This window comes from Aulonocara sp. 'chitande type north' Nkhata Bay, linkage group LG6 (genome assembly GCF_057382095.1).
Source record: "Aulonocara sp. 'chitande type north' Nkhata Bay isolate Kocher_YH1m ecotype deep benthic linkage group LG6, A_spYH_male_GT1.1, whole genome shotgun sequence".
NCBI classification, from domain to species: Eukaryota; Metazoa; Chordata; class Actinopteri; order Cichliformes; family Cichlidae; genus Aulonocara; species Aulonocara sp. 'chitande type north' Nkhata Bay.
The window spans coordinates 26,440,302-26,453,773 of NC_141349.1; the positions used below are offsets into that span (position 1 = coordinate 26,440,302).

At 40.0% G+C, this 13,472-nt stretch overlaps 1 protein-coding gene across 8 annotated transcripts in view; it reads right to left on the bottom strand.

The window, feature by feature from the left end:
* Positions 1-1,149: 1,149 nt before the first annotated feature.
* adgrl3.1 (adhesion G protein-coupled receptor L3.1) overlaps positions 1,150-13,472 on the bottom strand; it is an 87,255-nt gene continuing 74,932 nt past the window's right edge. For 2 of the 8 annotated variants that reach the window (XM_086295933.1, XM_086295925.1), the window contains 7 exons: positions 13,231-13,399; positions 11,669-11,848; positions 10,423-10,516; positions 6,253-6,381; positions 5,621-5,638; positions 4,828-5,130; positions 1,150-3,845 (listed from right to left, as the gene is read on the bottom strand). In XM_086295933.1, coding sequence (XP_086152059.1) covers positions 3,202-3,845; positions 4,828-5,130; positions 5,621-5,638; positions 6,253-6,381; positions 10,423-10,516; positions 11,669-11,848; positions 13,231-13,399 — 1,537 coding nt within the window. In that variant the 3' untranslated portion in view covers positions 1,150-3,201. The remainder of the gene's footprint in view (positions 3,846-4,827; positions 5,131-5,620; positions 5,639-6,252; positions 6,382-10,422; positions 10,517-11,668; positions 11,849-13,230; positions 13,400-13,472) is intronic. The other 6 variants (XM_086295929.1, XM_086295927.1, XM_086295931.1 and 3 more) reach the window with 6 other exon arrangements.

The following is a 13,472-nucleotide window of genomic DNA, read 5'->3' on the forward strand; positions in this document are numbered from 1 at the left end:
CTAGATCCGCCCCTGCACAGTTACCAGTGTCAGCTACATAGAAAAAGATCCTGGTGTAGAAAGTAATATTAAATAAATTCTAACAACAGCTGATCAAACTTAAACGTGCTGCTGTTGTTCAGCCGCTGGTTTCCACTTTCTGGTGCAAAGTGGGCCAAAAACAAAGAAGCCGATCAGCTGATCATTAAGCAGTTTCATGATTGAAGTAGCAGCAAGAAGAGGCAGTCGCTTGTTAAGCTTAACGCAGGAATGCTTTACAAACATTCAGAGATGGACTTACACACTTGCTTTACTTCTCTCGGGGATAACTTTGTCAGAGATGAAATGCCAGGTTGCTAGCGAAGCTCCACATGCTATCCAGACCACCGACAGGTCCCGCATGCCACAGCCGCTCTATCACGTGATGCATACTGCTCCGACGTGCTAACGTTCTGAGGTGAGTTACGGCGTGTTGCAAGTTTTGTGAGGTGCTTTCGTGATATTTAATGGATCGGATTACATTTTTTATTTTTCTCCAATATCCGATCCAGTAATTTAGGTCAGTATCGGACCGATACCGATACGTAATATCGGATCGGTCCATCTCTAGTATGGACCGAATAAACTTGGAAGAAAGCCGGACCAATTTAAAATATTAACTGATTTCCACTTTGATAGACAGGGAGAGAAAATGTGCAGCAGTGAGTTTCTGCTGGTAGCGTGATCACCATGGGTTACTTGCAGAGGTTCATATCACACTTAGTTTTTGTGAAAGTAATTATTCACCAATCACATTACCCTTGAGGTTCAGTCCTTTATATGTATAGAATATGTAAATATATGTTAATCTCCAAACAATGGAGAACTAATGTATTCACTGACAGAAAGAAGTCTTCAAAAATAAATTGCCTAATATGATTCTGTAAACTTCCCACACACTCAGCTATGGCACGCAAAAGCTTTAACTGGCAGAAGCTGTTCTGACAGATCGAAAAAGCAGAATTTCACCTGAGAACCAGATCCAAATGCATGCAGCGAGATGTTTGCATACTCAGTCTCACCAAATGGTCAGAAACACACATCTGAAGTGAAAACAGTGATGGGTTTAACTCTGTGTTTGTGTTTAATTTCAGCATAATCACTGAAAACACTCAAGAGGCAGAAACCCGCAAAGCTATGTCAGTAATTTATTTGTTGGCAAACAACTTTCACTGTTACAACAAATATTAGTTATGAGATCATTCAACGTGGAACCCATACAAAAAGAATAAATAATTAGCAGTAATATTGTAATAATAATCAAGATCATAATAATTTAAAAAAAGAAATGAAAAACCCCAAAAATTAAAAAAATTAAAAAAAACAAACCCAGTGCCACTTTATTTACTCCTGCCAGCTTTCTTTCCTCTGAGCTTGTTTTGCTGTATTTAAACCAATAAACTGATAAATAAATAATTTCTCTCTTGGGGACATGGCGGGGTTTGTGGAATACATGTGCAAGCTACACTTCATACACTTATTCATTTTCCTGCTAAATAAGTAAACATTGGCTTTCCACATTGGACAGTGCTCTTGTGTGCAGATTTTTCACATTTTCAGTACACAAATATGGTGTAGCCATGATATTTCATTGGTAAGACTGACCCCTTTGTAAAATAGTAGATTCTCTGAGCATTTTTCTGTACAATAAGATCTCAAACAGCACTGTAAGTTATTATCAGTTGCTAGAATATTTGGCAGAGGATATGTTTTTAAAAACTATTTTTGTGCTACGTCTTAAATCTGGCGTCTTTGTAATTTTTCACACCGAGGCCCCTCGCGCAGGGACAAAATGAGATGAGATCCTCTTCCATCAAAAGTCTAAAATGTAGCATTTCCATAGTAATCGCTTCCTTCGTCTCTTAACTACTTCAGTTTCCTGCTTGGTTTAAATCTACACAAGTGGCAAAGTATATAGTAACAACTAATTTGCAAAATGTACGTGACAGTGGTGTTGCTATAAAAAGGACCAGGATGAAGTGTGCGTAGGGTATATGCGTATTAATTAAGGGGTGCTTGACCGCCTCTGCATTACGAGAGAGTGACATGAAAGATTGTTTCTTGCTCGTTCTGCAGTCCTCTCGTGAACAGAACATATCATTGCATTTCAGAACGTTTTCACACACAAAAGGTTTGCAACTTAGGATTATAAAATAAAAGACTTGGTCATATGCAACATTTGTATCTGTATCTGGATTCTGTACAATACATAGAAACAGTTTGTGATTTCTTCATAATCCTTTGATAACGGAAAACTTTTACAGAAGAAAGGAGAAGAAACAGAACTTTTTTTTTCACTTCAGTCTGTTGTAATATGATCTTCCTTCTTTGTTTTCAGTGAAATACACAGTAGCCGCTGTCACTACGACTTGCAGGAATGTTACACCAGCCCAGACACAACTCCAGTTTAGCAGATACGAACAGGAAGAGAACTTCGAACATCAGTTTGATATGGTTACAGTTCAGCCGCCCAAATAATATCAGTGGTTCTTTTTCTTTTCTTTTCTTTTTTTTTTTTTTCTTTTTTTTGGGTGATTGTTAGTGAGGGCATATATCATACATCCTTCACTTGATTGGCAGGTAGCGGTGCTTCTTTGGGGCCAGTTTATGCTGTGAACACCAGAGTCTGACGTCCTGCTCTACCCTTTATTGTCGTGGAAACGTCATCCAACGTATGCGTCTTTAAGAGTTAGACAGACAGACAGACATACAGACAAACAGACAGGCAGCTCTTTTCACCCAGGGCTGGGGGCCTGGGCCCTGTTGTGGTGGTAGTGGAGACTATATGCTATAATCTGCTAGAGGTCCATATTGGTAAACTTGTAGGGCTACGGTCAATCCGAAGATTCCAAATAAAAGTAACAGGTACGGTAAAATTACAGAATCCCTCCCCGTTCCTTTTCTGTTCTGAGTTCAAACATTCCATTCTGGCTTGATGTTCACAAAAAGTCTTTTAGAGCTGCCCTCTCAGTCTGCACCTTTTATGACAGTACATTCAATCCCTGCTTTTAACTGGCCAGTGATGTCTCAATCATATTGTCATGGGCCGCCGTTAATGTTACACACAGTACCTCAATCCAGGGTCGGGCCAGCTCAGTCTGTCAGTCAACAACACAGAATGTTTTCACTGAAAGGTTGAAAGTGTAAAGGTGGGCTGGGGAGGGACAGAAGTCTCGACTGCCTCTATAGACTGGTAACCAGGTGAGAAGGGTCTACAGGCGGCTCCTCGGGTGATGAATCGGACTCATCCTTGCTCCCAGAGACCATATATCCATCACTGCCACCACGGCCCATGTGGTAGTAGCTCTGCAGCTCGTGAAGGTGATTCCTGGAGCCCAAGTTTGGCATGCTCTTATAATAGACATCATCCAGTTCAGGAGCAGTAGCACTCTTACAGGGCTGTAGCTCCCCGGAGCTGTCTTCCTCTCCGTCTGTTAAACCATTCATCTGCCCATCTGGGAGGTCCGTCAGCACTGGCATGCTGGTGTAGAGTGAGTCTCTGTGGTTTGGTGAGTGCGTGTGCTCATCAGTGTGCTCGTTTGTCAGCAGGGGAAAAAAGCTCTCGCTGGTCTCTTGAGGAATGCGCCGTGGCCGGGAGAAACTGTGAGGTGGCGGCGGCGGCGGGGGGTGGCTGTCTGGCGGAGGAGGCCGTGGCGGCAGGAGAGGTGCATTGGACTCCTCTCTGATAATCTCCAAACCCAGGTTCTCCTCATGGGGGAAGGCTACAGAGTTGTCTAGTACCATGGGGCCATTGTCCTCTTTACTGCCTCCCACACATCCACCAACTCCACTGCTGCTGCTGCTGCTGCTGCCCCCTGCCAGGCTCCCTGGAAGAACCAGGCAAGAATCATATTACACCACACATCTCAACATGTTAGCCCACTGACGTTAAATCATTTTGAACAAAAAGCACTGCCACTGCTACCCAAGGCAGAAACTTTAGCATTACTAGTAAAACAAGTATTAAATTTTTTAAATTGTATACTTTATTGACCCCCGTGGGGAAATTCCTCTCTGCATTTAACCCATTCACTCTGTGAAGTTTAAAGTCCCCACTCTAATTTTCAGAAATTAACAACAGATTAAATTAGTCCTGCTATGTGACACCGGACCCAAAGAGAGCGATTTAAAGGATGTCAGCTCATTTGATGTCATTGTCCAGGTTGTCTTGCTTTCGAAATTACAGTTTTACTTGAGCTCACCACTTTCAACAGTGCAATTTTCGCCAGCATCATATGTCTGTTATCCAGTAAAAAAAACCAAACCCCCCCCCCCCAAAAAACTACTGTCTGCTAGATCTGCCCACTACCAAATGTCACACAGGCAAAGCAAAAGGAAAAAGGATCAACTTCAGGTAAATCTACGCTTCACAATAGCTGCCAAAAGTGTAAAAGTTTGGTATTGACATATCAGCTGTGATAATATGTCGCAGTTGTTTAAGCTGTCTGCGAACGGTTAGAAATAATAATTATTGTAGATTTTAATATGTTGCTCACCACTTCTATTGTGCTGTTTTGTTGAGTTCACCTGAACCCTCAGAAGGAAGGGTTACTGCAAATCATTATAAATGACAGGCTTTTGCTTAATTCAGTTTAATAATCACCTGTCTGCATAAATCATTGTAACCAGATAAAAACCCAGATTCTACTCATTCACCCACAGAAACAAATAAAAAGTGTTTACACGCATTTATAATTACTCTAAGACTATTTTTGTTGTAGTGAGTTAACAAGCAGTGCCACTTAATAAATCGAAATATTTACATCTGTTTATCAAAACCTTCAATTATATAAATGAAACCACATTCACCTCCATTGGCCATGCTGCTGTTCACCAGTTTGTTCATGAGGTTGTGATTGCGCTCCGTGGTTGCTCTCTCATGATTGTTGAGGTAAGATGGGATATAGTTGGACGTCAGCTCCTTGAGGATCTTCTTCTCTAGAGTTGTCTCCTTGTGGTTGCCGTGGGTGCCGTAGCCGGCGCTACGGTCGAGGATCTGGACACAGTCGCTCAAGTACTCACTGCTCGCCATGCTGTAGTTGTTGGCATGGTTACCATTAAGAGGGAGTGTATCCATAACACTGGAGTCTCTTGCGTTGTTCAGGATGCCCTCTGAGAAACAATTTTAAAAAGTGCTAATTATTAAGATGTAAGAAAAAAACAACTCCCAAGTGGTTTTTTTACAAATGAAAGATTTTAATTATTGTTTCACATCGTAGTGGGTGCTGTGAATTGAGGATTAAAAATTAGCAATGATAAATTTCTTGGAAAGAAAAATGCTTCAAGCGTCCATAATTCATTAAGGAGAATCTTCATAAGTACTCTTCTTTTTCAATTGCTGCTAGCACTACAACAATACAAAAAGAAAAGTTAAAATTTCACTGAAAAATGTTTTAAGTAGAACTTCTAGTAATTATACAGGAGTTATTATCACATCTCATCTCCCTGCTGGTCGACTAATACTATAGATACTGTATATCGACTGGAAAACTTTTTGGGGAAAAAAGGTTTTGCATAGGTTGGATTTAAAACATTAAATTGCTTTAAATTCAAGAAAATAATTATGTAGCTGAAGTAGTTTGAGTAATAATGTAGTCCATACTTGTGTCTCGGTATGGTGCTAATGGACAGCATGAGGGAGAGAGAGAGAGAAGAGAAACACAGATGTGAATTTAGACATTGACAGAAACACATTTCAGCCACCGTTACATCAACAATTGCTCAACAACTAAAGGCAAGTTGACAAATTTTAAACACAAAAATCTTACATAATCATTACAGAACAAAATATCTGTGCTTTGTTATAAAGACAGAGAAAGAAACAGCATAAGAATCATATTTAAAATGCTATAAATGTAGATATTAAGCTTATGCAGACACATGCTGTTGCACAAGCAACACAAGGCCAAAATGACACATGCATGTAAAAATAAAAATAAAAGTAAATCTAACATTCATATAAAATGTAATATATAAGAAATATTTCATGGTTCACAAGTAGCTTTTTTAAGATATAGCAAATCTGCAAATAGTAATTTAGATAGAGTTGTATGCATATATGTACAGTTCAGTGTCATTGATCATCTCACTTGGGAACCATAACATGCATGCATCAAAATAGAAAGCACCTTTTAAACTGAAAGAACCATGCAAACTAAATCAATAAATAGATAAAATGAAGCAACTCTATGCTACATTTAAAAATGTTGTTCATAAATGGAACATCAGCCACACCTTGGGTGTTGTACATGCCCACAGCTGGGTTGTTATAGACTGCCGAGTCCCCCAGGAGCGTGTTATAAGGATTGTTAGTACCATGGGGACGAAGGAGAGCATTAGTTATAAGATGATTAGCCATGGCTCCTGGTACAGGCAGATAGAGAAAGAGAGAGGAAAAGCAATAGCCAAGTCGAGAGAGGAGGAGAGAGGAAAAGCAACAGCCAAGTCAAGAGAGAAAAAGAGAGAAGCACTCAGGAGAAAAAAAACAGAGTGGAGATAGAGGTTAAAGGAGAGAACATGTAGCCATTGCAGAGTGGAAGTAAGCAAGAAGGAAAAAAGAAGAAGGGAGAGCGAGATGGAGAGTGAGTGTGTGGAAGAAAGAGGGAGAGAAGAGGACAAGTAAATCAAACAGGCTAACAGTTCAGGGAGAAAGGCAAGAAAAAGCTTGACAAGTCATTCTTGCAGCCATTGCATACAGGCTGAGGGAGGGAAAGGGAGAAGGAGACAGAGAGAGAGAGAGAGAGACAAAGAGAGAGTGCCATAGCTTGGAGCAGACTGTGCTGCAGTTCAATACGCTTGAGCAGAGAAGCATGACTACAGGACAGTTAATGGACAAAGGGGCCACAGAAAGTGTTTTCAGTGCATTTTCTGAGAGACTGCTCATATACACATTAAGACAATGCAAAAAATACAGGCAACAAATGGGCACAACAGCTCTTATGCATTCATCCTCATGATGCTATCGACACTGTATGAAGCAGGCTGTGCTACTGCTGTCTGTGCATGTCATATAGCTTTAAAACAGAGAGGGGAAAAACAGGTTCAAATATCTCTGTGGTTTCAGCATAAACTCAAAGCAAAACATGATAAGAAATAATTATCTTTATCAGTTTTCTTTTCCTTTTAGTACCTTAGCAGCACCACTAATGAGGTGCAGAGATGGCATTATACATGACCAACCACTGTGTATGTGACGACCTAGTGGAGAGTCTGCATCATGCAGTTTTTCTTTTTGCTTTTCTTTTCTGCTCTTTCTAGCGGCTTCAAATGCAATCTTGCTAATATTATACAGTTGTCACTGACTGTGTGGGATCTGAACTTATGGTTATGTAAACTAGCTACATCTACGGATGCATCCCGTACCCAGTAAAATCATGTCTAAAGGCTAGTAAATCTATGAAAAATATAGGGGCACAGCAATTTTTTACTTCCCTAAGGCATTTTTTTCTCATTTCTACACAATGTAAACTATAAACTTATGATTCCTATGCCATTATAACCCAGCATTTAAGAACTACATAAGTCATATATTGTCATAATATTCAAAAAAGGGGAATATATGCATTCTAGATCCTTTCAAATGTATGACTACACAAATTATTCATCAAAACTACAAATTACGGCGGCGTAAGAAATTGTAAGCTCTGACACATCAATCTGCTGCAAAATGGTAAAGGTGGAGGGAAATTTGTCATAGCTGGACACACTGAAATGAAAATCACGTTAAGGATCTGTTATCTTTAATTACTTGAACTGATCCCTCCTTTTCTCGGTGCTGCCAAAAGTCAGCCACCGCTACGTGAATGAGTTATTTACTGGTTGATTATGTGACGTGACGTCATTAGTCTCAAGCTACTGGAACTATTGTTGATCTTAGTTTTGCGGATGTCATCTGTAGATTTCCAGAACGTGTGTGTGTGTATATATATATATATACACATGTACATGTGTGTGTGTATATATATATATATATATATATATATATATATATATATATATATATATATATATATATATATATATATATATATATATATATATTGCCTTACTTTAACCTTCCTAGTTTCTGGCTTACGTAAGGTGTTTAGTTGGCCATGACAAAAAATTTAGGTTGCTTGAAAATGTGTGTATAGCATCTCCTAATGTTGTTACTGCACAAATGAACCAAAGAGAAAATGATTCCCTTTTTTTTCTCCTTCTGGTCAAGCCTCCAAACAATCAATGTGGCATGTAGCTCAGTGATGCGCCTGTTTTACAACAGACTCTGTGAAAGTGTTGCCACATACACTAAGTAATATAACTACACTGAAAAAAGGCCTTGTTGGATTTACTTAATTCAATAGTGGACACTGGTTGCACACAAATGTTTTGCTTTGGCAGAAACTTAAACAACTGAGTTAAATCAACACAACTTATTCATATTCAATAACCCTGTGCATTTTGTGTTGATACAACGCGACTGAAACATGTTTAGATGAAGTAAGTTAAAGCTCTTGGAATATTTTAATCCTTCACAATTTTGTCATTTTATTTTAACACTATTCAATAACTTTTACCCCAGTACTACTCGGTCACTTAAATACTACATGTTGTCTTCATATTACATAATGTTCAACAAAGTCTAGAGTCTGGTTACCATAAAAATTGAATGGATCTACAACAACTACCATCCTCCTATCTTTATCCTGGTTGCAGGGGGGCTGGGGCATGAAATCCTGTGCAGTGTCGCAAGATTTAACATTGCTATATTATTGACTTACTTCACTCGAACATGATATGAAGAATTTAATCTAGCCTCTCTGCATATAATGTAGTTTCTACACTATATAGTTACACTTAACTTTAAAGCATAAGGCAATTGTGTTAAATACACACAAGATGCTTACATAAATCCAAGAGATGGCCAATCAATTTTTTTCAGTGTACAGCTTCTTTAGTCTGACTCTGTTATTGTAAGCTGGTACTGTCAGAGTTTATTAAATACACATGTGAAAACAGTATTAGCTGATAGACAATTATCTTTTACTGCTAGGGTTCCAGATGAAGTGCATACCTTTGATTTGCAACCCACACCCCCCTTTTTTAAATCTTTTTTTACATTAAGTAACAGCTACATTTTGAATTAATTGAGAATATCATAGAGTGTTTGAGTTTCACTAAAATGAAAAACAGCCACATACTAACAACTGACTCCTCTATTCCTGAGCATACCACAGAACCTTTTTTTTTTTGGTCATTGCTGTGTAGGTCTCTCTTCTTCATTATAACTTAAATGACCTGGGCATAACAAGAAGTCGGTCTCTTATCTGACAATCCAATTTATTCCATTCCACCGTTATCCAATAAGTCAAAGTATGTAGTTATTTCAACATCTACTGGCTAAGTAGCTCCGTGTGGCATTCTTTAAAGTGTGAGGGAAGGAGGAGGTGCGGGAGTCTTAAGCCCTGCCTCACTAAGTGTGTGATAATTCAAGCGCTGACACGCACCATGTCTGCTTTAGTATCAATCTGTCATGCTAACAGCTTATTAGTGGCCTGAAGAAAGTGAGGGCCACACCTCAGCTTAGAGTCTAACAAATGGCAGCATGTGTTCTCTTGTGTGTGTGTGTGTGTGTGTGTGTGTGTGTGTGTGTGTGTGTGTGTGTGTGTGTGTGTGTGTGTGTGTGTGTGTGTGTGTGCGCACGTATTTCAAACTGTGTGGCCATTTGGGTATCTATGCCCTCATTACCCTAGCCCTCGGATAGCCATACCCATTGAGTTCATTCCTACTCTGAAGGGACTGCAATACACAGCTCTAAATAAAGTAGGGATACACTGAACTGGGCTTATTCATTTAAAAGGTTTGAGACTACAATAGCATACAAATTCTCAGGTGCAAATCCTGCAAAGTTTCGCTCTACTTAAAATGAAACGGGATGCTATGTGATGAGTAATGCTGTGAATTCATCTAAAAATATAACATTAATTTGCATAGCACACTGTATTATAACAAAGGTGTTATGGTGTTTAGTTTAAGTCCTTAACACATACTAACTTAAAGGATTCAAACCTACAGCAGTTAAAGAAACATCTGTCCTTGCAAAAAGAAGATTGGTGCTACAGCACAGTTAGCGCTTCACTCTGTAGATTTAATATTGTGACAATAAAGTAGTTTCAGTTTTGACGGGAGCCTGCCCAGACCTCTCCTTCCTGCGAAAAAGCAGCTTTTGAAGCAGCAAAAATAAGTAAGCGATATTTACACTATCCTGCTAATCTTCCGATCTTCAAGAACAAAATACCATTATCGGTAGTCTGGACCGCAGCTACTTTGCTAAATGACAGCGTATGCTGCCTGTGCCTCCCGCTATTAATAAAGCAGATAGGGTGACAGTGATGAGGATGCAAATTGTAGGTATCCCGTGGTTACCTCTGTTGAGCGTAGCAGAGCTGTTGATGTCTCCAGTGATGAAGGAGGACTCCTGTTTCCTCACAGTGTCATTCCACATCCGCCTGATACGACTCTATACGCATGAGAAAAGAAGCGAGAAAGAAAGAAAAGGGTAGAGACGGTATGGGCAAATTTGTAGAGGGGAAACAATAAAATGCAAGGGAAAAGAAATCAAAGGAAGAGCCAGCAACAGATCAAGGGAGAAAGGACACGACAACAAAGAAGGGAGAGAAATATAGTGAGAAAGTTATAATATATGGGAGGCGATTGGCAAAAAAAAAAAGGATCAAATTAGTGCAGGAGAGGCAGTAAATGGGGAAAAAAACCCAAAGCAACATCCGACAAAAGAGAAACAGGTAGGGAAAAATAATCATACATCAGTGTTTTTTGTACTCCATATACATTTTTTTAAGCAACATTGTCTGTCACAGTCAGGGTTTTGGATCTCACACTTTCAACAAAACATCCATATTTTAAGTAGAGATGCACTGAATGTAATTTTACTGGACTATTGCATTTTTCTTTACTATGCTATGTTTTCTAACCTTTCTTTCGTGGAGAATTTCCATTTTTGCTCATAATAAAACATAGAAAAGTTTTTGAAACAGTCAATGTTTTCCAATACGACATCAGGTTACTGAACCTACTATCACTCCCACTCCAACAAACCCATAATCGAGTGCTCCAGGTTACTGGACACAATATTGAGCTTCTTCATTTACTGGCAAACAGTGCCAACAACAGTATATGATGCCAACTGAGCTGGGCAGATCGTGTCAGAGTTGGAGCTAATAAATGCTAAACAAAAGTTACTCTGACTTTGCTCTTATTGCAGAAAAGAGAGTTCTGAAATTACTAATGGATTGGCAGAACTATGAAAAAGAGTACATGGCAGATGGCTACACTGGTAGATTACTGGCAACTGAGTTAGCAGTATGAGGAAGCCAGATACATTTACAGCTTATAAGATATTACATTTTGCTTCACAGAAGTAATATATCTGCACAGCAATTAAAGTTGTTTTTGTTGTCTAAGGTGCACTATCGGCTATACCCTTGATCGGATATACTAGCCGACTGATCGGTGCAGCTCTAATTTAAAGCCCCAAAATAAACCGAATGGCATTCCAACTTAAAGTCGCATTTAATGTGTTTGCCTAAAATATGAGACGAGTTGAAAGTGAACAGCGATGATCCAAAACCCTCATGGCGTTATCTGGCCTCACCTGAGAATCTGCTGTGCTGTAGCGTCCAGGTGTGCAGGCAGGTAAGCTCACCTGTGAGCCTGTGGAGTAGCGGCCCGGGGTCCGCGAGGTGGTGGTTTTACTGGAGGAGGATATAGAAGTCTCCACGCTCTTGCCGCTGCAGCAGTGGGTGCGCAGACATTTGCCGTACTCTTTACGCACCTGGGCCCCAGATGGTGGGAGGAGGAAAAAAGCGTCAGAAACTGTAAATGCACTCTCAGCCAGCGCGTACAAAAGAGGGGGAATTGATTGATGTTTTTGCTTTGACGTTGCACATAATGATGCATATTTTCAAGATGACAGGCCGAGAAAGAAAAGACAAACTCTTCTTCTACTCAACTTCCTTGTGCAAACACTAAACCCATAAATTTAGACATTAGAAGATTAGCTCCATAAACTTTCCCCCATCAACATCCTCCCCAAGCTGCCACATATTCATCTAAAATGGACATATTCCTTAGGGGGAGATGTGATGCACTTGTACACACAGAACATCTGCATTTAGATCCCAATCAAGTTAGAACAAATACGACTGTAATTGCTTTTTAACAAGCTCGTCGGACTGGCAGGCATATATTGCCACATGCTCTGTTTGAACAGCTGTGTGGTGAGTTGCTCCATGCATCTTGGGAGAAACCAAGTTGGGTCGCAGCCAAAGAAAACCTCATCATTGTTCTGAGGACATCTCTCTGGATACCTGATCCCGTGACCTAGCACATACCTAAGTATACTGTGCACACACACCACACTTGTTTACTGGTCATGCACTTGAAACTAAAAATTGTCTGTGGGATGGCAGCCAGATGAGAGTATTAAGCATTTGATGAATCTTCTTTCCATATCCTACTCCTCTTCTGGAGTCCCAGGCACTGACAGTGTGTGGGAGACTGTAAAAGTATCCCGGTGTGTGTAGGCTCTTCCTGGAAGCCACACATAACTCAAGTATAAAAAAAGTACACACATGTGCTCACAAATGCCAGTAATCCTTTAGGCCAAGGAAACCCCAAAAAATATACTGAAGAGTTTGTTTTGGGGTTTTTTTAAATTATAGAGGACTTGAAAGGCGAACCGTGTGTTAATGTGAGTCATAAAATCATAAAACTCACTTGAGGAAATTACTTCAAGTTTCAGGCAATTAGACTTCAAAACACTCATGCATGTCCTCTTCCTGGGTCCAATATTTAAAACAATTAGAGCTGAATATTATCAAAGTGTATAATATGCTATTTCAGGTGCGATGACCCTGCCTGATGATGGAAAACTTTCTTTGCTGCTGCTAGAAGAAGTAAGACAAGCAACTCAGTTTGTTACCTGCTGCCTCAAGGCAAGACAGACAGTGACAGCGAAAGAGAGTGTTAGGTAGCAAGAATGAAAAGGTGAGAGAATTGAGCAGTAGGGATACTGAATGACCAATCAAACCTCTGTGACAGCTCTGCAGATATTTTTGGTGTCCCTGTTGATCGTTTCTGGCTCGCATGTGTGCCTCTGTGTGTGTTTGTATGTGTCTGTCACACTGGCAGCTTCTGTCTAGCTTTGTGCCTCACCTTTTTCTGCAGTATGCAGTGGAAGATGAAGATAAACATGCCCTGCAGAGAGTTGAAGATGGTGAAAAGGTAGGCCATGATCACGGTGCTCTCGTTGATGTACATTAGCCCGAACGCCCAGGTCAGACCGAGCAGACACAGCAGAGCTATGGCCCCGATCACCCAGGACCTACAGGAGAAGACAAACAGTGAAAAATGAGAGATGCTCGTCCTGTTACTGTGTGTCATTATCAAATGAAATT